The following is a 22,540-nucleotide window of genomic DNA, read 5'->3' as shown; positions in this document are numbered from 1 at the left end:
TCTCTTTGGTCGATGCACCAAGCAGCTCAGCTCTCTTGGGGAAACTTAAAGAGAACAGACAGATCCCCAAATGGATAAAAGAATAAATCAAATGATAAAAACCCAGCCGCCCCATCTGATAGCCCAGCTTATTGAGGAGCACAAGGGTTTAATCTGCAGGCTCTGTCCAAAACAGCACGAAGTGACAGATTTAATCCAAGCCAGTTGCCCGCTCTCACTCTCTGATCGGGAGATTTATCTGACAACACTTGTGAACGCGGGGTTACTGCTCCACAGCCCCAAATCCCTCACGGCCCCACTAAGATACTTCTACTGATTGATCCACAGTAAACACCCCCAAAACGATTCTCAAGAAGTTAAACCCTCTTTATCTTATTTAGAAAGCATCTGAGGAACCTGTCACTGCAGCAACAAAGGGCTGCAATTGTATGCAAGATCTCCCACACCCTCATTAGCACCCTGCTCCCGTACCCTGAAGGAGTCCACCCTGGCCTCATCATGCAGATATAATGTTCAAGAAAGCACAGATCATTATCAGGAAATTATCAGATCCGCAGGAAAAGAAAAGCCCACACCTCAGTATTTGTCCCCCTTCTCCACTCACAGAAGGCCAGGACTGAAAATGAGCAGATTTCTGTTTTCCGTTTACAGTTAATGTGAAAAACGTTTATTTGGGAAATACATCATGTATTGTTTCAAGCTACAAAAAACTTGCTCCCACACAAAGGAAGGACTTTTTACCTCAGCATGCAACCCCAGTAACAAATAACTTCCTATCAGCCAGCAGGCCACGTTCCCCTGGCACTCAGGCACTCCGCAGCAGGGCGGCCACCTTCGTTGTAACAGAAAGTTCTAGTTGGAAACGCTCTGTAGGAGGGTGATGTTGTCCCCTTTTAACATGATCCGACCTGCAACACACAGAAGGGAACGAGGGGATTAGGGAGAGCCCAGAATTTGTAAATAACCTCGTGTTTTCAGCAAGTATTTCGTGTGGTTGAGCAGGGTTTTGCTCGTTACATAGAGTATCTTCCCTGCTGGCTGCTCCACGCTCCCAAGTCGCACCCCAGCCACCGTCCCCGTTCCAGCACACGCTGTCCCTGCTGAAAACCCCAGCACTGGGCCCACAGCGCTGCTTCTGCCCAGCAGCAGGTGGTAAATAAACACCGCAGCCACTGTGGCTTCCTGCCTCGACTCAGAGATCACAGCAAGTGTGAGAACGGCCCAGGGCCACAGGCTTCAGGTGCAGCTGAACAGGCAGGGACAGATTCTCCCTCATTCAGCAAAACCTCCAGCTCAAAAATCATCAGGGACAGCGATGTAGCCAGAAATTGCTCACTGAACTTCCACATCAAGGCTCATCACACTTTTGGCACCTCTCACCCAGGCAGGTTTCAGAGCGCGCGTCGCTCAGGTTGCACAGACACACGACCTACCCAGCTGTTTCCTCGATTTTGTCTTGGAGTGAATCTCCTCTGCGTCGTCCAGCACCAAATTCATGTATTCATCAAAGCCCTAGGAGTCAGCAACAAGGGCAATTAGTTCAGCACCACCACAAACCATCATCAGCTTTGCTGATCCTGGCCGGACAACGAAGACTACTTATTAGAGAAGTACAATTTTTTTCCTTGTGATAGCTTTTCTTGACCAAAAAACAGAATTGTGATTGAGGGAAAACAAAAGATATAATGTAGGGACGTGCGGATACTCACGATGATGCAGCCTTCTATCCGCATGTTCACCTGCTCATAGAGCCACACCTGGATCCTCGACCTCTGCAGAACGAAGGAGGAGAGTAAGTCGGGCCACAAACACTGAGCAGTTTTGTTCTCTCTCGTGTTCAGAAATACCTGCTAGCCACAGCCACGACAGCTCCCAAACGCTCCGAGGAGCAACTCTGAGGGGCAGTTTCAATGAGCAATCTGACATTTTAGCGTTATACCATCGGGTGAATACTACACGTTTGGTGAAGAACACGTTTCCAGTCACAAGGGAACACCCCTGCACGCCCGGCTACACGAGGGGGAAACGCCGGGCTCCTTGTGCCCACCAGCACGCCGCACAGCTCTCCATCCCCCACAAACCCGTCCCGGGACACGGCCAGGAGCCGAAAACTCAGCGAGGGGAATCCCCAGACCCTCCCCACTCCCCCCACACCCCCCAAATCCCCATCCCCGCCCCCTCCCCGCGGTACTCACGTTCTGCAGGTAGCGGAAGATGAGGTTCTGGGGCGCTGCGTTAAGGGCTCAGCACGGGGACGACAGCTCCAGGCCCGGGACAAGGCCCCAAACCCCACAGCGAGGCCTCAAGGCCCGGGCCGAGCCCCTAGGGCCCCAGATCCGAGCCCCCTGAGGTCCGAGCCGCCCCCCACCCACCTCCCCGGCACCCCCCGGCCGCAGGAAGGATACGATGGGCTGCACCATCACCTTCTGCACCTTCTGGCCCTGCCCGCGGTACGCCATGGCTGCCGCCGCCTCGCCGCTCCCGCTCCGCCGCCGCCGGAAGCCGCTGAGGGCGGGCGGGAGCGCGCGCAAGGGGCGCTGGGATGCTGGAGGACCGCGGAGTGGAGGGCCGCTCTAGGAAGCCGGGAGGACCGCGTCTCTATGGTCGCAGGTTTATTGGGGGGGGGGGGGGGGGGGGGGGGGGGGGGCATTAAATAGGTTACAAATATATATAAAAAAAGGGATAAAATATGTACAGGAGCAATGGCGCACGCGAAAGCCCAGCAACGCAGGCAGCGGAGGCTGATGGTAGAACAGGGCTTGGGGTGAAGGGAAAGCGAGGGCAGGTGGGCGCAGTCTCTGAGCTCTCCTCCTCCTGATTTTGCTTTTTCTCCCCCATTTCTGAGCCGGCAGAAGTCCCCGGGAAGTCCTTCGGCACGATGAAGGCCTGCGTGAGCTCCAGCAGCAGTTTCGTCGGCGGAGGTTTTCCCTGGTGGGGCCAGGGCGTCACAGCACAATCACACACACACACAGAGACGCGTGGTTTTGTCCAAACATGAAGTATTTACAACAAATTCAACAAGCGCTTTTCCTCTGCCAGCAGCAAATGCCTGAGGGCCCCCACAGCTTCACAAATCATACCATTCTGCGAAAAGTTCGGAAAATAATTCAAATTTCATCTGCTAGGGGAAAAAAAAAACGATGGCTGGTGGCAGGGTACACAATACACCCGAATCTCAGCTCCGTCCTCCGCAGGGTCAGTGCCCACGCCCAAGCGCGATGCTGATGGCACCCGAACATTTGCTGTAGCAGGCAGCAGAGCCAGCAGCTCAGGGGAGCAAGTTTTAAAACCAAGAGGCACTTAAACAACCCTTCATCGACCCCGTGACCGCAGCAGAGTCCTGACTGCTCGCCCCGGATTCCTCACACCAGCAAAAAGCACCAACCAAAGCTTGGGGGAACTTTGGTACAGCACAAGAGAAGGGAGTGGGGGTAGGGGAGCTGCATGGCAGAGCTGCTGCTTTTCACCATTTGATCCTCCCTGATAATTGAAAGTAAGGCTGGGTGGGCTGACCCCCACCCCCACTCCTGGCAGCAAGTTTGGTCCACAACACACTGGAATAACGATTCTGCTCCCTCCCACCCCTACAGCTTCATCATCTGACACGGGTACAGTCAAAACAATGGCATACACGAGTAAAAGTCAAGAGTTGACATAGTAACTCCAGGATTTGGCTATCAACTGTCCGAGAAATCAGAACACCGAAGCTTCGCAATGTGCCCAACATCGAGTTGTGCCAAGGGGGGAGGAAGGAAGAAGCTTTATGTTTAAGCCTTCAGAGCATCGCTCCATCAGAAGATCGATTTGCAGCCACCACAGCGTGCTGATGGAGATCTTTCTGTGCCAAAAGAAGTGCTTTGTCCTCTCGATATCGAAGGTAGCCACCTGTAGTTACAGAACGGATGCACAAGACCTTAACTCTGACCAGCAGGGAAATTTAGGACAACTGAGTGCAGATCCTGCCAATTTCTACCAGTTCGGACTGTGCTTTAAGTCTCATTGCAAAGCCTCAGTTAGAAAAAGGATCACCTCGGGGTATCCAACAAGAAGAACAGTTTTAAATTTTTTTTTTTTTTTTTTTAATTATACCCTAGGACTACGCAGTTCAACTGTCAATCATCTTGGAGAGTTCAAGGAGGAGGTCATCCTCGTCCTTCCCTGGGTCTAAGTCGATTTCGGCTTCCAGTCTGCCTCCCGAGATTTCCCAAAGTAGTTTCTCAAAATCCTCATCCGCAGATAAGGGCGCATTCCCGGTGGAACTCAGCCGGCGCGTCCGTGCCTCTTCTAGCTGGGAAGAAGCTGAGGTCGAGCTCGAGACTTCCATCTGCTCCACAGATCTTGCCTGGCTTCCAAGACGCGCTTCAGGTCTTGGGAGAGCAAGAAAGAACAATCAGGATATGCCATTTCTTAACGGGAAATCCCTTTTCTGCAAACGGCTCTTAAAACTGTAGGCAAGCCCTCCTACGCTTCAACCTTACACAGGGATTGTTATCAATCAACCCAGGGCTACATTTAGAGCCCGATGTGTTACCAGGTACATTTTTCAGTCTGGGGGTTTATCTGTGAAGCCAGGGCACCTGGAGTTGAGGTGGCATTCTTGAGGACCAAAAGGCAGAGGACACTACTCATCATCTACCACCTCACGAGGAAGTAGAACTTCACCTCATCCTCATTCAGGTATTCAGACAACCCAAGAAGTCACTGGAAAGCTGTGCTGACTTGCAGCATTTAAAGAAAGTCTAAGCATTCCTGCTAGCTGCTAGAAAGTGGTTTCAGGTGACTTATTCCTTTGATGGATTTTGGCTTTAATTATCTCAGAACCCTCATTTTTTCCCACACGTGACAGAACTTATGTTTCCCTGGGGATATACACTGATTAAGAAAAAGAACAAGTTGGGGTCGTCACCTGTTTTGGGGATTTTCTTCAAGTCTGGTGGCTGGGACGCGCTCCGGCATGTCTGGAACACCCTAGAAAGCAGCAAAACAGTATTTATGACACATGGGTAAAAGATTCCTTAATAGCTTTTTCCTCCACGCTGCTTCTCCTCTGGCATTGCGGAGCCGTGGCCAAAATACAAAACCAAGGTGCTCCTGAAGAAAGTTCACATTCACCTGGAGGTTACTCATGATCTTGTGTCTTTTAAGAACACAGCATTAATGGACAAAATCCCCCACACCAGAGAAATCACAGCATCAGAGTACCAGTTACAGAGTGCCATTCATCTCATAAATACAGAAGGGTTCTACAAGCATCCTGGAGACAGCTACTGGATTTCAAAGGAAACAGAAGGCCTGCAGAACGTTTGAGTTTTCCACCTTTTGTCCCAGAGGAGGGTAGAAATTTTACAAGGGATCCATCTCTGCATTAGGCCCTGGCCTTACCATGGCTGCTCTTTTGGCTGGAGGTCCCATCGTGTCAGCAAAGGCAGTCAGTGGTTTCACAGCTGCTACGGCAGAGGGATAACTCCCAGGTGCCTTACGTTTCAGTGCCTTCTTCTTGGGGGAAGTGACTTTCCCATCAGAAGGCTTCGCAGACGTCGTAAAGTTGGCTAGAGTAAAAGGAAGAGAGAACTGATACAGTCTTGCTCTGCCTCAAGAAAAGTCCAGGTTCTCTTAATCATTTCCACAGTCCTTCTACACAGTTAAATGCATTTGGCCAGCACAATTACACCGCCATTGCCTGGATTCTCAGGAATGTTTTCCACGTAGTAAACTCTGTCTACCAACAATCCATACAAAGGAACAAAGAAACCCAATAGCTACAGTAAATAATAATCCAGGGCAAGGGAAACCTCAGACACAGAGCAATCCTAAATGCAAGCTAGGTTCACAAATATGGACAGCTTTTATATTTAAAGTCCTGCTCCCTCTAGGAAAGGAAAAAGCAGCAGTTATAGTAGGACAAGAGTGTATGCAACTGTTGTACCAGCTTCCTCTCCCCTGCAGTGATGTCCCACAGTTATTAAGTTGTTCTACAAAGTCCAAATTTGTAGTATCATTTTCTAGTCTCCCGTTCCTTACCTAACATCTAGCTGACAGGAAAAGAAATGAACTAAGAAAAAGAAAGTACACACTTCGCTTCGTAGCATCGTGTGGCAAAATGCACCCAGGCAGAGTTACAGCATGAGAATTGTCATCTTCTGTCTGTATTTCAGAAGACAACCGAAGTAACTCTAACCTTCAACACTTACTTTTAGCTTCCTGGTCCTGAAATTGAGCTGCCTCTTTCCCTGCTGGTTCAGTATCAAAGGAGCCAGCAGTAGATTCGACAGCAGCTTCCTCCTTCCGAAGCTTCTCTTGCTCTCTCTGTTGCCGCTTCTCCCACAGTCTCTCCTCACTGCTCTTTGCTTGACATTTACGAGTTCCACTCTGCTGAGTGGGCTAGAAGGAAAGAAAAGCAGTGCATGAGTAAGACAAAAAAAAAAAAAAAATCCGTGGAGATTTCGTTAAGAAAATCTGATCAGCAATCCCTCCAAAATGGTCTCGATGTGGAACAGCATATTAATCTCGTTCAGGTTACTGTTGTTTTTTTTTTTTTTTTTCCATAAAATTCTGCCTGTAACAAGAGCCATGCTTTACTATGGAAACAGTCTCACATATCTGCAATTTCCACTATGGCAAGCTTCTTTAAACAGCTAGGGTGCTCTGCTGTACATCTATTTATCACATTCTTTTTAAGCAGCAGAAAGTCATACAAGTTCCCCTACACAGTATCCACTGACTGATTGATTTCCTTGAACACAGAATTCTGGCCTTCTGTATTAAATCCTTCATGTCTGACAGATCAAGTCACTAAGGACAAAAAGAATTCCCTCCACGTTAACTGTGTAGATTTCAGCTGGTGCTAACAGGGTTTCTTGTTCGCTGTGGTATAAACAGACTGATTCCAAGTTTGAGGATTACAGAGTTGTCTGGAAATGCTGCTGGCAATAGGATTTAGACTGCACTGCAGCTCCTACCAGATGCTGAAGGGTAAGAACACACTCAAGAGGGTGGCATACCCTCTTGAGTAACAAAACTTGTCAGAATTATCAGATATTGTACAAATATATGTGTGTCTTCACAGAGGACTCACCTGCACATCAGATGCAGAGGAAAGTTTAGGAAAAGGCCGGTTCAATTCCACTGCCTTCTTTTCTTCTTTTTCAGGTGCTTTAAAAAAAGACAAAAAAAGAGTTTTGTCAACAGCAGAAATAAAGAAAGCTGGGTACTTGTTGCCTTTGTGCATTTATTCCTTGTGTCCCATGAGAGAGAGAGAGAAAGGCTACAATGTGCAATCCATTCAGCATTTACCCATGAAGCAGATCCTGAGCAAACTGAACTTGCTCAATATGGGAAGCACCTCACTGGGGCAGGCATTAAAGCATCTTATTACCTGTTAGTTTTGTGCTCCGTAACGATTTCTGCTCTGCTGGGGCAGGTCCGGGTTGTACTGAGGGAGCTGGCACATTTCCTTCATTCTGCTGCATCCGCAGAGCTTTCTCACGCTTAATTTCTTCCAAGGTTTTAACACGCACTTCTCCTTCTGGTTTGACTTTTCCTGCCAGCTCCTTCGCCTGCCCTTTGCTGGGCCCGGACAGAGCGAGCTGCTTCTTGGACTCACCCTGAATTTTGATCTTGGTATGGGATTCTCCTGCTTTTTTCTTCTCTTCTACCAAGCGATTATTCTTTTTTTCGGACAAGGCTTCAGAGAAAGTTTTGATGCGACCTGCATGAGCAGGTCTTGCCCCTGCACTGGAATCTTCAGTTTTACCATGCCCTTCAGCCTCGGCTTTGGCTTGAGTTTCGCGCCTCTGAAGAGCTTTCTCGCGACGTATTTCCTCCAGTGTTTTCACATGGATTTCTCCCTTCGGCTTAGCAGCCTTCCCTGTCATCATCAAGAAATGAGGAGAAGCACCAACATTTAAAGAGAGTCCAGCAATATTTTAAGTCTCCAGAATTTGTCAGAGCACTAAGGAAAATTAATCTTGAGTGTTCCCAATAACGTATCTTAGAACAACATCCTTAGAACAACATTCTCCTCCTCTGAGCCACTTGTATTTTGAAGACCAGCCCTATCCAGAGAGAACTGCTACACAGAAATGCTGCTTTGCTTTATTACTTTTTCAGACTGCATTTCAAATTCCTGCTCCTGGCAGTGGTTCTATTCTAATTGTATGTAATGGCTCACAGAAGCAGCTAAAAACCTTGACAAGGCACAAGCGGAAAATAAACACACACCTAGAGCCAGATTTCTGATAGTGGCTGTCAGAAGAGCTTCAGCACTCAAGCAAGAGGCATCAGTTCTTTGTTTTCGTTTAAATTGATTTTTAGGGATGTATGAAAACAGTCCAAGTTCATGGAAAGGAAGGAGGAGAAAGCATATTCAATATCTAGCTGTTACCTTTGTCAGGACTGGTCTGTTTAGGAGGCAATCCTAGTCTGTCCTTCAGAGGCTTGGGAACTTGAACTGCAAAACAGAAAAAGAACGAATTAGGGAGGCTGCATAATGTCAACTTCAGGTTCACATTTCAAAATAAGACAGGAAAGGTAACTTTGAATCCCAGTGATTACAACCTCAGCCAACATGCAAAAAGAAACATCATTGGAAAAGGACAAACAGAAAGACTAAATACAAAACCCAGGAATCCAATCCAGATGCCCGTTTAGTACCTGTACCTCTCTTGGGTGCTTTGTCAGCATTTCCCGGAGCCTCTACCTTCTTCCCCAGCCTTTCAGCAAGGCTGCGCTTCACTGGAGGGGCGCTTACATCAGCTTCAGAGAAAACAAGGAATACTGTAAGAACATTTCTTTGCAGAAAGGTTTGAGAACAGTCAACAACAAACTTCTATTTTTCAAGCATATTTTCAGAGAATTGCCTTTCAGCTGCTAAATGATTTTTTTTTTTTTTGCCATTTCTGCAGTCACAGATCTCCACTGCAATGTATTTTCCTTTCATACATCAAAAATACTCTTTAATGCAGTCATATATAGAAGGCAGCACCTACGTAACAGCTCATAAAAAGTTCTTACCTGCAGAGGCTTTCCGTTTTCCTTGTTTATCAGCAAGATCTAGTCGAACCACAGGTTCCTCCCCTAAAACAAAAGGGAATTTTTTTTCTATTTCACAGAAACCATTAGCCAACAGAAATATTATCCTCTTAGCCCATGTCCAAAAAACCCCAGTCATACACTGTTTTGACAGCTAAACCACACAAATTCATATTTTAACTATAATTTACATAGAAAAAAAATATTAATAGTCTCAGTGCTTGCTTCAAATTCCAGCTGAGATAGTAGAGAGTGAATCTGAGTCTGCTTGACAGCTATACTTTGTGCAGAACAAAGCTGCATAAGCAAGCAGAATATTATTAGGTACAAATGCTGAGAAATATTCCTTTCTAAGGTGAATGTCTACGAGTAAAAGTACTTCCACACTTTTTTTCCTTTAAAAGGCATTTGCACAGCTCTAAACAACTTATACACAAACTCCTGTCATACTGTGTCCACACCTGCCACTGTCAGCCTCTTTAATGCTTCGGAAATTGCTTCTTATATAGCACTGTCTTCTACAGCTCTTTCTTCTCGTTAGTCTTCTGTTTCTCAGTTATCCCCCTTATTGGCATACTGACACTTTTTTTTTCTCCTGCCACTGCATTTAACCTGAGCACCAAATCTTTCCAGTACAATCAGGGACTTTATGCATAAAAGCACGTTTTGAACAGAAGGCAGCACCAGAAGGCTAACATGGGTGAGTTGTTTTAATTATTGCTTAGCCCTCCAGTGTAGGAGTAATGAAATCAAAACAAAAGCATTCATTATTACCTTCCTTTGAAGACAGTGTCACAGTTCTCACCACTGTCCGGACATTTTCCTTTTCTGGAGCGGGAAAAATCACAGAATCAACGGGAGGAAGAGAAGATCTTGAAGAACCTTCTGTTCAGAGCAACCAAAACATAAGGAAGTTTACCCAACATAAAAAACTATCACAAAGAACAAAAAACTTTAAATTATTTGTTACTGTCAAAAATACAGCAAGCAGAGCATGTAAATAAGAGAGGTGACTAATTTGCCTCTGGTTGCCCTTTGAACTCCCATCTAGAATACCAGCTGGCTGAGAATCAGGTTGCTTGATGCCCCCAGCTAAAAATGGAAGTCTGTCCCTCAAGCAGCTCCCAGTCACCATCACCTGCCGTGAACAGGATAAGAAAGTAGGGAATATGAACTCACCACCGTGTCTCTTATTTTTTTCCTTCATCTTCTGCGATTTGATTTCCTCAAGTGTTTTTATTCCAAAATTCAGACTGCCCTCTGAAAACAGGAAACAGTTAATGAGACGGGCTTAGAGGCACTCACTGAGGACCACAGGTCCTCAGGCTTCTTAGCGCTCAGGAACTTTCTGAAGTATTTTGAATAAAGCCTGTCAACACTCCTCACAAGTGAAAGAGCCATAGAACCAATGGCACTTTGCCCCTCCTTTCATCCTTCAGGGTTAAAAATGTAGTTTTAATTTTAATCCAATTACATGATATTAGATCCCTCTATCATTAGATATGGCTTATCAACAGTGGTTGCAAGGCTGCACGTGCAGCCATTTAAACTCCATGATGTGGCCCTGTTTTGTTCTCCAAAAGTCAAAAGGAGTTCACCTTTCTGACCCAATGGGCACATGATGGTATTAATGGCAGAAATGAGATCATGGAAATAACTGAGTCCATTCAGCACCCCTACATTTTGTTGTGTTTTTACACCACACTGCTTTTGACTTAACTGTCAAGTTCTTCCGATTTATCCTACTAAGGTGCTGGAATACCTTGTTTAGTAGTAGTAGAACTGGCTTTCCGAGTGGAAATCACCCGTAATCCATTTTTTCCTTCTGCAGCTGGTTGCTGGACGGGAGTTTTAGTCTCTTCTCCTTCCTCAGAAAGTTGGTCTGAAGGGGAAAAAATCGATTCAGTTATGCATAGACCAGATTGTTCATGATTACGTAGCTCATGCAGTGACACTTCAGCCCATGGTTCATATAAAAAACTTTGTTGCTGTTTTTTTTTTTTTTTTTTTTTTTTTTTAAACAGCTACACTGACCAGATGAACTCATAAGTAGAATACACTAGGACAAAACATCTAGGACTCTAGGTTCTCTCTGCAGCTTTAACTACTACACAACACATTGCTCTTCAGACAGAAAAAGGAAATTTCCTTCCCAGTTTCACATAGAACTTTACACAACAGACCAGCTAAAGCCAGGAGTGGTTCTAAGCTTTCCTCCAACATTTCATGTTCTGTCCACTGACTGCCAGACAAAGCCACCAGTGACCTGACCAGACTGCCTGCCCTATCGCTAGTCAGACCTCAGGTCATCTGTGATTTATACATTCATTTACAGCACAAATTCCTTCCAAGAACCAAAGATTTAACACATTCATTTACAGCACAAATTCCTTCCAAGAACCAAAGATTTACACAATCATTTACAGCACAAATTCCTTCCAAGAACCAAAACATGCTCACCATCATCATCTTCATCATCATCTGCAGCATTGATTACAACTGGAGGGTGTGTAGGGCTTGGGACATTTTCAGAGTTTTCCACTTTCATCACCCCCCTTAGCTGTGGAGAGGGATTTGACTGGACAGAAAGTTTGTTTTGCTGCAGTGACATCTGAGCCACTTTCAAATCATCGTCCGCGGACTCAGGCGGACTTGGCAGTGTAGCTAGAGGAAGAGGAGGATCATCGGTAATATGGCAGTTTAAAACTTTGACCACAATGCAAAGAGATGGTAGCAAAGGCAGATAACGTGCACAGACAATGAATTCAGCATCTCCTTTTGCCCATCCCATCACTGCTTACACCGTGAACAATGACTTCCCTTCGAACAACAACACATCTCCCTACCACCCAGCAAAAGATGAAACAACAGGAAGCAAACTGCAAGGCAAACATCACACAAAGCAAAGAGAAGCTGAGCACGAAAGCAGAAAACAAACACCAGCAGTACACTCGGTTTAAGTGACCACCTATGACCGCAGACCTTTTCCTGCACTCACAAATGAACAGTTACCTGATGCCCCCTACAGGATTGGCACCCACTGAGTAATACTCAAAATTAATTCTTCAGTGCTTAAAGAAAAAGGACCTAAACTCACTCTTGCTCGGTGGTAAGAACTGTCCATCGATGTAACGTCCCTTTGCGTGATGAAAAGCACAGTTGGCTTTCTGACAGCCTCCCGGCTGGTTCTCCCAGTAGCAGGGAATCTCACTGCGCTTTTTCTGAAGACAGAAAGAAAGAAAAGCTCGTGATAACATGCACCTGAGGCTTGCAAAGAGATGCACAGCTCCAGATCATGACAGCTGTCACAACACAGTGCTGAAACATCAGGTCAGTTTCTCAGTTAAGTGCAGTATTTCTGGGCATATTCACAAAGTTTGCATAAGCTGTAACCACTATGCACATTTAGATTGGTCATCATTCAGTTTGAGAAGACAGGCACTCTCAGACATCAGTTGAGGGTGGGTTAAACTAATACACCTAGGATTATACTAGGATTATTCAGAGGGAAAAAGAACATCTGAAATTGCCTAGGTTAACTCTATCGAGAATTACTTCTCAGAGACTCAGTTCTTCTGCACCTTTAACTTTCCCCACTTCCTACCCCAGGCAGCTAGAACAGCGTTATCTGAAGGACTGTGGGTCAGAAGAGACCTGATAGTTCATTATCAAGCCTTCTCCCATGAGGATAGAACAGCCTGTTTATTACCCCCCTGCTCCAGCAGGTTTTAGCAGTCTATTTAACAGTTATTCTGCATCTGTTGAGAAAACTGTCAGCATCTAATAAAAAAAAATTAAAAATATCTTGCTAAGACATACCTAAGGCATTGATTTTATTTCCCTCTGCTTCCTCCCACCCCCTCTCTTGGTAACAGAAACCAGTATGATTTTAAAGCAAACGAATCTATCCTGCAAAAGCACAATCAGCACACCTACGGCACTGAAAAATGCTTTTGTTGATTTATTTTGAGAATACATCGTTAGGCACTCACGTCAATTTCCATGTGTCTGAATCGGCAGACATTCCTGAAACAACGACCCTCCTGCCACAGCGTGCAGACTGTCTCATTGCCCAGAGCAGCTTCGCAGTGGCGGTAGGCACAGTTGTCTCCCTGGAACCAAAAGGAAACCAACAAGGAAAATGTAGCACAGCCTCAAAAATGGCCATGCTGCTGCCTAATGTTGCTACAATTGAATTCAGAATCTATCTGGTTCTCAAGTTAACCAAAGACCAGTGTGCTTCCTCCTCCTAATCTACTCCTTCCTGAAAAAAATAGGGAAAAAAAAAGCAAAGCAAAGGAAAGCCAGCCATACCTTGGTACAGGTAGAATAAAAATAGAAGTAGCAATCATCTCCTTGTTTAGACATGCCGACGAGTTCTGGTAACAAGCTCGGGTTCTCTCCACAGGGACTTCCTCTGCTCTTGGAGAGAGCTGTCTTCACCCTTGCTTGAGCTGAAAGTCTTCTACTGGCTTGTGATCAGTGAAATCTTCTTTTTAAAAGTAACCCTAAAGAAAGTAACAAGTGAAAAATAATGAGGAATGAACAGTTTTCCAGCTTTCTTCAGTTAATCAAATTAGTCTCTCGAGGAGAGCAAAGCCTTGAAATCAGCTGTTACATGAAATAACACAATATTAAAGCTCTGTAAAGCTGCCAGGAGCTTTGTCAGCAAGCGTTCTCTTCGACATCCTCAATAATATGACTTGAAGCACATCTGGAAGCCCAAAAACGGAGTCACTTCTTAAAAAAACCACCTGATGATACATGCAAGTCAATAATCAACTATGGCTACAAATAACTTCTCTAGAACACAGTTAGGACGCATTAAACAGCACATTCCAGGCACTGTGGGTCTTCGATTTCACCTACCTGGACAACCTCAGCAAAGTTATCGATCTTCAAAGACTTCCAGTTAACTTCTCCTGTAGGCCGAACCAAGACTGAATCCGTGAATTAATAATAAAGGGGTAGGAAGAATTTTCCTCCTCACTTTGCCAAGGGAACCTCTCATCCACAATTCAAACATAGGATGCGCTTTTAAACAGCTTATAACTAATGGAGGAAGCAAGTCCATTTGAATGCTCTCTCAGACTGGAGACAGCCAGGGTTAGTTAGCTCTTCAAAAAAATAAAAACCAAAAAAAAACAAAACAAAACAAAAACAAAAAACCCAGCGCATTTAGAGATGAACTCGTGATTCAAAGTGGCTGCAAAAATGAGGCTCCATCTTCCACAGCCGGACAATTTAACTTTTTTTTTTTTTTTTTTTTTTTAATTTAAAATTCAGTATGTTCCAATCTCTGGTCTTCAAGATTTCTTCACCTATTAAGAAAACACAAAAACCTTTCCCCGTCTTTATTACCTGTACAGCAAAAAACATACCAGTGCATATAAAGCCACAGATGTGCATACGCATACACACATCTGTGCTTATACACACACAAGGAGGGAGTGAGAGAAAGTTAGCGAGAGCGACAGTGACAATCAGAATTTTTGCCTTTTCGACACAGAGAGCGCGAAAAAATTCTCTCATTTTGAGGGAACTAGAAAAAAATGGAGGCTCTACAAAAGATTTGGATGAGTATGCCTTCGAGGCCGATGCTTTGTAACATGAGTGATCTGGGGGCCAGCACACAAATATGCATACGTATGTACATGCATACAGGATAAACATATCTATACACACAAGCGTGCACAGTATATGTTGTATGATCTCCATATCGAGAACAACTCGTAGCCCTGATCAGACACGTAGAGTTGCAATCAATTAACAGCAGGAAGACAGCAGATCAAGGGTACAGCAAGCTTTGAGAGGCAGGGGAATGCTCACTTTGCCAGTGGCATGGCTGCATGATACCAAGGATTTTGAATTAGTTTGATTTTTTTGGAAGCAATTTGGTTTTTCTTTCTGCGCTGTAGCAAATACCACAGGTTTGCCATCACGTGCTGTTCCCTAATCCATATATCCATCATCATCCATTGCTGCAGGATCATGAAAGGTTAGAGAAGACGACTTAGGTCCAATTTAACAGCCAATGATTTTTCGATGAGCAGAGCTGCAACAGATTTTATTTAGCCACAAGCATTTTTTTTCTCTTTTTTCTGATATGAAGTCAGAAATTTTGATTATTTTTTTTTTTTAAAAAGACACTAAATGTCACAAAACCTGCAACCAGACCAGATAAAGTTCAAATTAGAGTGATTCTGAATCCTTTCATTAAAACGCTGCACATTTCTGTGCAAATTATTTCTGACTCTTCCGGACAAAAGTGGATGAAATAGTTCTTACAAATTAATAATAAAAGGTTGGAACCTTTTACTCACACAAACACTAGTGAATTTTCCAGGAAATATTTTTTTGGCAGGGAATTTTCCCAAATCTAAAATAAAGAGAGGAAAAGTTGGGTTCTCATATTAGTTACTGCTTTTGACTGCTGGACAAAGGGAATAAAAACAGTAGTTAAGTGCAAGGTTTCCTTCTCTTCTTTAGTATTGACAGGAATTGTCACTTCGGACCTTTAGCACCTTCGGAAACACACCCAGTGCCATGCAGGTTCCTCTGCAGCTACTTCTAACAATTACTGGTGCTCCTTTAGCATGGAAGTTTGACTCGAAACACTCTCCAGATTTAGCTCTTTTGACTGCCCAAGGAGCTCATCATTTTGCTTGTTGCCTTCCATTTTCCTGAACAGCCCGGGAACGCTGTTCAGAATCTGAATGGATCTGGTCTAAGGAATGGGAAGAAAGCAAAACCAAGGACACCTCGCAGCCCTAAATTCCAAAAAAGCAGTCTCATTTTAAAAAGGACCTCAAAAGCTTTTTTTTTTTTTTTTAAACTGACATCTGCTAACACGGCAATCCAGGCGCTAAACCAACTGAAGTTGCCCCCGAAAGCCTGAATAAAAATGAGTAACTCTGGTGCACTCAGCAGGTCTGTAATAGAAGTTGGTAAGGTTTTTAGATTTCTTTTTTTTTTCTCCAGGGTGCTGGTAAAATTTTTGCATTAAGAGATTTTGAACCTTTTGTACCAAAGAATTAGAGATGCGCTACAGTACCAGTAGCTGGGGGTCTGGAAATACACACCAACAAGTGTCATAAGCTTTGCCTTTGCTGAAGGAAGATAAATAGTACAAAGAAAATCTGCCTAGTTTGTTTTACAGGCTTGTCTTTCTCAGTATGGAACAAACTGACCTCCCCGGTCTAACTTTGCAGTTGCCTATTCTGCCTTTGTCCCAGAGAGAAGAGCAAGAAAGGAACAAATCTATTTTTGCACTCCAAAAACGCATTAGAGGAGGATTATCACACCCACCTAAGGGTACTGCCTTGTTTGTTTATAAAGCACAAAGTATTTCTCTTGGACAGTCTCTGTTGCTGGCCTGTTTTGTGCCTTCCATTTATAATAAAGATATTAAGATGCTTACCCCTTGTTTGTTTTTTTTGTTTGTTTGTTTTTAAGAACAGTAGAAGTGGAGATTCGGATGACAAGCAAGAATGAACACCAGAAACTCCTTGTTCTGCCCCTGCTTTTTAATCACCCAGCATCACCCCGGCTGCAAAACAGCCTCTGCTGCTTTACCTGCTTGTTAAAGCACCCCACAGGCTGCAAGTGCGGTGTGCTAGGTGTCAAGTTATATTTAACAGTGCACACGTAACCATTCATCTTCCCACAGTCGAAGCACAGAACAGCCTCTTGCTAACAGAACTCATCCCTGCAGCTGCAAGAAACCTCATGGCCTGCAGGAAAACCTCAAGCTAAGAACTCCAAAGCAAAAGCAGAAAACGCATCATTTGTACTCTTTATATCTGAGTGAATTCTAGCTGCTAAACGCTGCCTACATCTGAGGGCACGTTCTGAGGCTGGGGGGAAGGACACTCAACACCCACTGACAGCAGGAGTGCAAAGATGCCAGCCAAGAAGGCAAAGGTTAGAGCTGAACGCTGCCTCAGCTTCCTCCAGCAGCCAGCTGGGGGTCACCTTTCACCACGCTCTCTCAGACTCTGAGCCCCGAGTTACCGCAGCCGCCACGTACAGCTGCTCCTTGCTGGCCCAAGCAGCTCTATTTGAAGGCGCGCCACTTCAGGGACCTGTTTTGTGACAGCCTCAAGATCAAATCAATCTGTTCTGAAGGCGCTGATCGTCCTGGTGTTTCGGTAGCTGTCAAAGAACAATCCTGAACCGAGGCACTCGTCTGATCAGACAGTGCTTCGGCACAGATTTGTCTTTAGCTTGACACATCAAGATGAAGAGGAATCGATTCTTGCAAGCAACCTCTCAAGCAGGGATCTAATAAGGTGGCCAAAATGACAGATCTGTTGTGCAGATCTGAGCACGTCATTCTGGAGGGAATCACTTTCAAGCCTAAGATGTTTCACCCATCTCCCAGCCCCAGAGCGACACAAGGAAAGCTCTTAAGCAATTGCTAACCTGTTCTCAGTGCTCACAAGTCCCAAATCACTAATTTTACAATATATAAACCATGGCAGCTGGCACGTAGTTGGCACACGGTGACACTGCACACGTTGGCAGCGTCGTCAGGAGCTGGAAAGTCAGGGGTGAGGGGGTTAAGGGAAAACCACACATCAGTTTAGCAACTTGGCTCCCGTAGGATACTTCCTACGGCAGGAGTTTTAGCAAAGTCCCTCCCTCAGAGGGACCTGCTGGCTAATTCAAACGGGACTTCTGCTGGAGCAGCCAGAAGGCAGCAGGGCATCAGGAGATATCCAGTGGGCATCACTGTCAGTCTGTGGCAGTTTGGGGTCCAGGTATCAGTGGTTATGTGTGGTTTTCTCTGCTTCACTTTCTCCAAAGCTGTGAAAAAGTATTTCTTTTACAGCACTGTACAGTCACACGTTACGGATGGAACCAGCTGCATAATGCCAGTCTGAATCAACTTCCAGTACGACGGTGTTGGAAAAAGGTGCCTTTGGTGGTCAGGAGCACAGCAGCTCTGGTGAGGTGTTATTTAAGTGTGTTCTTACATCTGAGTTTCCTCATAGCAGTATGTAGTTGGGGGAGTCCGAGTTTCCCAGGTAAGATTTATGTTTTCTCCTACCAAGCACCAGCTCAGTATACAAAGCTCTGTTAATAACACCCAAGTATGTAGATGTTAAACTGAAACTGCTTTTAAACCTATTTGTTGTTACGAAAATAGCTTAATACACCATCTTCACAGGGTAAAAATTCACGTGGAAGAAAAGAAAAACCCAGAAGTGCTTCCTAAGCTTCGGTTTACCAACAGCACCATCGGATTTAGATCCTGGCCTGGCAGCCAGGATGCAGGGTCTGTAAGCATTGCTGCGATGTGGAAGTGCCAAGGCAGGTTTCTGGCCTGCCCTGACTCAAATACCTCTAAAATACCTTTTTTTTTTTTTTTTTTTTTTTTAAATACAAACAGCGTGCCAGGTACGCTGTAATGCCAATGTGCCAGGTCAATAGAGGATGTCCAAACAGAGGCGTTTGTCCTAATTTCTGGCATGAAAACACTTTTAACAGCATTCTTTTCACGAAGAAACCCCTCTCTATCTTCTCCAATGCTCCAGGATCTGCTGCAGCTGCAGCGGCCACGCTGGTACAACCCACATCTTTGCCAAATCTTTTCAATAATTCTGCTTTACCTCGGCAATGTTGAGGTCACTCCTCTTCCTCTTCCAGCTGAGGAAGCAGCTCGCTGGCTCTGCCACACCGCAGGTGCGGAAGCGAAAGCTGGGAACACAGGAGTCAAACTCTCAGTGCTCACGAAGCCACCAGGGCAGAGGGCTGACACAGAGGCACCCTGGATCTGCTCTCCCTCCCCGCTGCGAGGCTTATAGCAGCCCCGACCCGAAGCGCACACAATGCTTCGCATGGTGATGTCACCGCTGACTCAGTCCCCAGGTGAGGATTTGCCTCGCCACTCTCAACGTTGGTGTTATTTTTTGTTGTTTTTTTTTTTTTTTTTTTTTTTTCTTTTAAACATTCTCAGCTTATGGGAAACCATCAGGTAAACCACAGATCGCTAGGGAAGAAGTCCCACACGAGGGAAGTCCGTGCTTTTCTTCCAGGCAGTGGCACGTGCTTTAACACGCCGCGTTCGACAAAGCAGCTCTCCCCGTTTTGCTCAGTGGCAACAGGCACGACTGCAACGCACACAGGTGGAGGCAGCACCTGCAGGTCCCAAACCCTTAACCGGTTTTTAGAGAGCACCAATTTTTTATGTAGTGGTTTTCCCTTAATCCGTGACCCCTTCTTTCCTTTATTTCTATCGGGTGGCTCTCCTCCATTTTCCCCCTCAGTGTCTGAGCAGACACTGGGAATCGTTTCCGGAGGAAGGGCACTGCTGAAGCTCCTCCATCTACTCTCCAAGAAAAGAGAGTATGTTAAAGAATACATCTTTCCTTTCTTTTCCCTTTTTTAAATACAATTTCTGAAATCAACGCTGTGGCCTAGCAGCAAATACCTACGGGACTAAAGATGATTCCTCATCCTCACTGTAATGTTGTAGTTAACCTCCCAACGAACCCATTTCCCCAGGAAGCGGCCATTTGAGATGGGAAGGGGCAGAGCAAGAGGAAGCTCTCCTTAGCCTGGCTCTTCCCCCAACACCACCTCGCCACCCAGCACCAAATTCAATTCACCTGCTCTGCCCGATCACTCGAACGGGCGTCCGACGCTGGCACACGCCACAGCGATGGCTCTGACGTGCCTTAAATCACCTCTCCGCAGAATCTCTCGGGTCTGTACGCTCAAATAACGCAGTATTTGAGAAATAACGCCCAGAGCTCACACTCTGAGTGCAGCCCAACAGCACCGAAGCACCGGTAGGCTAAACATTCCGAACCTGGCAACAAGGCTGACCCAAGCAACAGCACGGAACCCTTCTGCACCTTCAGCATGGACATCAGCGTAAGGAAACACAGACCTCCTCGATCCAAATTTTAAGCGAGAAACGCAAAAGGTCACCCAACCGGCTTGTTTTCAGCAAGCTAAAGGAGAAATTAAGGCGACAACCGGGTGCATCCAGAGTTAGTCAGATCCTGAAGGCAGTTCCTTGGGGGAACGGAGGAGCAACGCGCCAGATGAGGGCTGCCTTACAGCGCACCCCTTAGAGGCACTGCTACGGAAGGAAGGCAGAAGGTTGGAACTCGAAAGAACTCGCAAGGCGCCCGTTAAGGGGGAAATCTTTCATTTTTTTCTCAGCAGAACCTCCCCTCTAACCCCCCCCCCCCCCATGAAGGCAGCCCCAGGACTCTTTGCTTCCCTAGGGAGAGGGCAGGGACGGGGCAGGGTGGTGGGACAGATGGCCAGAGGGTCGGATGGACGGACAGACAGCCGGACAGAGGGCCCAGCAAGGCCTGAGGAAGGGCTCAGGAGCGGGAGGGAAGGGCAGGGCGAGGGGAAGGGCGGCCCCGGGCCTGACAGGGGACCTTGGGCCTAACCCCGGGCAGCAGCTCTGTGTCTCACAGGGCCCAGAAGGGGCTGATACAGGGGAGGGGGAACACCCCAGCCCTCCCCCCAGCCCCCAGCCCTGCCTCCAGGCCCTGCGGCCTGCACCCCCCCCCCCCCCTCCCCTCAGGGCACCCCGACCCACAGGGCCCGGGACGCGGCCTGCTCCCCCTCAGGGCAGCGGAGGGGAGCCGGGCCGGGCAGGAGGCCTTTCCCCCGCCCCCCGCTGGTCTATGAAGGGCTCTAGTTACCGGCGAGCAGGGATTTTTACCGAACCCCAAGGGCCCAGGGCCGCCGCCGCCGCCGTCCCACCTCGTCCCCGCGGCTCGGGCCGTCGCTTTCCTGCCTGCCAGCCTCAAAGATGGCGCCCAACATACGGGCACCCCCCGCGCTCCCGCGGCCAAGATGGCGGCCGGCTCGGCTTCACCCCCCCCACTTCCGCCCGGCCTAGCAGGAGGTGGTGAGCGGGAAGCACCGCCCCCAGCGGGGAGAAAAGCGGCGCGGGCGGGCCCCAAATAAATTGGCGGGCGGGCGGGCGGCTTTTTTTTTTTTTTTTTAATGTTTTATTTATTTTTATTTATTGATTTTTTTTTTTTTTCTTCTGGGGCTGCAGCGCTTAGGGCCAGCAGAGCTGTGCTTCCCCTTCCCTTCTCCACCTGTACCAAGGTCGTGCCTCGCCTCGTGTCCTGCCTGTGATGGTGCCTGGCCTCAGCCCCCTGAGGCAGCCATTCCTCCACCACCGCAGCTCTCTTGGCAAGCTGCGAGTCATTTTATGTCTTGTCACGGCTTTCCAGGGGCAGGCACACAGGTTCTGGATAAGGCTGGGGCAGGACAAGCCTGCTTTAAGCCCCAAACCTGCCTCCTTTACTGTCCCCTCTCAGGCCAGGCCTACCCTCTGGGCCCAGCAGCACGCATCCTGCCTGCCCCAGGACCCGCAGGTTGCTCCCTGTGGTAGCAGCAAAAAGCCCCCCAAATGTCTGTCCTGGGGTACAGATGGGTGAGGCAGCCCCGTCACTGCGCAGACACCCACGGGACACGTCACCAGAGCCACTATCGGCTTGGCAATTAAGGACGTGGGAGAGGAGCCCACGTCATGCAAGCATTCATGTCTGCCCTGGACAAAGGAATAAACATTGGCTGTTTTTCTCCCTATTTAAATAGCTAAAAGCACTGCTAACAGTTTATTTCTTTGCATCCAGCCTGTACTACGTTTAAAGAAAGAAGCAGCTTCTGTTGAGGAGGTGGAAGATGCTGTCAGCAGACACACCGTGCCTAGAATGCGAGCAGGGAAGACAGCGATGCTGCGAAATAAAGCTTTTACAGCTGCTTCATATCAGTTGGCCCGGGCTCCAAGGGTCAGATACCCAGCTGGGAAGATTGAATTTCCTCCTTGATAGCCTTGCCCAGCTCAATCTTGCCATCCTGACTTGGCTCCAGAGAAAGCCTCTTATTAAAGGCACAGAGAAGCAATAGCTTCTCGGCCAAAAACTAGGAGTTAAAGCAATCCAGTGAAAAAAAAAAACTGTGCTTGGGAACAAGAACGTTTCAGAGGCTAGTTGCTTTTATTTCTCATTGTCACTCGTGTCTTGGCAAAGGGCCTCTACAGAGGCAAAAGAGTCTCAGCACTGAGGTAGGACATAGCTCAAACACCATCCCCAGAAGGTGGAGATCATAGCCTTGACTCACCCTAAAGGCATCGCAGAAAGGGCACCAGGTAAGAGGACAAGGAGGATTTTTGCTCTAGGGTTAGTTTGTCACATAGCCCAGGAGCCACTGGCTTTGGCTAGCATTTGACAACTGATTCTGGACCTTGAATGGAAGAAGCCATACTCTGCCTCTGAATAATGAGGCTTGCACAGAGAGAAAACCCACCCTGCCTATAGGGACTCTGTCATAGCAGTGGGGTTGCTTCTTGATCCCCATCCCTCTTTCCACCCTGCAGGCCCTACTTGCACGCTCTGCCTTGCTGGGATGGGAAGCTCAGCCATTCATCCAGCACCAGGAGAAGATGGGGATTGATTTCACAAGCTGGTGGACACACTGAGGACGTCACAGTTACATGTGGGCACATTTTATTCTCTGGATGCAC

At 46.8% G+C, this 22,540-nt stretch overlaps 2 protein-coding genes across 8 annotated transcripts; both read right to left on the bottom strand.

Annotated features, from left to right (window-relative positions):
* Positions 1-644: 644 nt before the first annotated feature.
* On the bottom strand, positions 645-2,536 carry SNRPE (small nuclear ribonucleoprotein polypeptide E). The gene is made up of 5 exons (XM_084301765.1): positions 2,406-2,536; positions 2,196-2,222; positions 1,710-1,772; positions 1,434-1,512; positions 645-908 (listed from the first exon to the last, which is right to left on the bottom strand). The coding sequence occupies exons 1-5, from the start codon at positions 2,457-2,459 to the stop codon at positions 853-855; spliced, it is 279 nt and encodes a 92-aa protein (XP_084157891.1). The 5' UTR covers positions 2,460-2,536; the 3' UTR covers positions 645-852.
* Positions 2,537-2,618: 82 nt separating this feature from the next.
* ZC3H11A (zinc finger CCCH-type containing 11A) lies at positions 2,619-20,797 on the bottom strand. Of its 7 annotated transcripts, XM_084301760.1 has the most exons (19): positions 20,703-20,797; positions 15,354-15,409; positions 13,900-14,351; positions 13,345-13,538; positions 13,023-13,142; positions 12,128-12,251; positions 11,491-11,694; positions 10,793-10,912; positions 10,210-10,290; positions 9,805-9,915; positions 9,013-9,075; positions 8,653-8,754; positions 8,384-8,449; positions 7,376-7,867; positions 7,076-7,152; positions 6,192-6,381; positions 5,383-5,549; positions 4,907-4,968; positions 2,619-4,367 (listed from the first exon to the last, which is right to left on the bottom strand). In XM_084301760.1, exons 4-19 carry the CDS (start codon positions 13,396-13,398, stop codon positions 4,106-4,108), a joined length of 2,295 nt encoding a protein of 764 aa, XP_084157886.1. In that variant the 5' UTR covers positions 13,399-13,538; positions 13,900-14,351; positions 15,354-15,409; positions 20,703-20,797; the 3' UTR covers positions 2,619-4,105. The 7 variants fall into 7 exon arrangements, with proteins under 7 accessions (XP_084157886.1, XP_084157885.1, XP_084157888.1 ...); XM_084301759.1 differs by having other exon boundaries at positions 13,900-20,122; positions 20,723-20,737; XM_084301762.1 differs by lacking the exon at positions 20,703-20,797 and having other exon boundaries at positions 6,192-6,372; positions 13,900-20,526.
* Between the last annotated feature and the right edge of the window lie 1,743 nt (positions 20,798-22,540).

The sequence above is a fragment of the Netta rufina genome (assembly GCF_964035555.1).
Source record: "Netta rufina genome assembly, chromosome: 26".
Taxonomy (NCBI): domain Eukaryota; kingdom Metazoa; phylum Chordata; class Aves; order Anseriformes; family Anatidae; genus Netta; species Netta rufina.
The sequence above is the reverse complement of the archived record's forward strand: the minus strand, read 5'-3'. Positions and strand labels throughout refer to the sequence as shown.

Coding starts and splice junctions, on each gene's coding strand:
- SNRPE (XM_084301765.1), bottom strand. CDS start 2,459: ATGGCGTACCGCGGGCAGGGCCAGAAGGTGCAGAAGGTGATGGTGCAG. Junction 1,773..2,195: donor TCTTCCGCTACCTGCAGAAC/GTGAGTACCGCG, acceptor TTCGTTCTGCAG/AGGTCGAGGATCCAGGTGTG. Junction 1,513..1,709: donor GGATAGAAGGCTGCATCATC/GTGAGTATCCGC, acceptor GCTGACTCCTAG/GGCTTTGATGAATACATGAA.
- ZC3H11A (XM_084301760.1), bottom strand. CDS start 13,398: ATGTCTAAACAAGGAGATGATTGCTACTTCTATTTTTATTCTACCTGT. Junction 7,153..7,375: donor ACGGAGCACAAAACTAACAG/GTAATAAGATGC, acceptor CTTTTTTTAAAG/CACCTGAAAAAGAAGAAAAG. Junction 4,969..5,382: donor CAGCCAAAAGAGCAGCCATG/GTAAGGCCAGGG, acceptor GCTGCTTTCTAG/GGTGTTCCAGACATGCCGGA.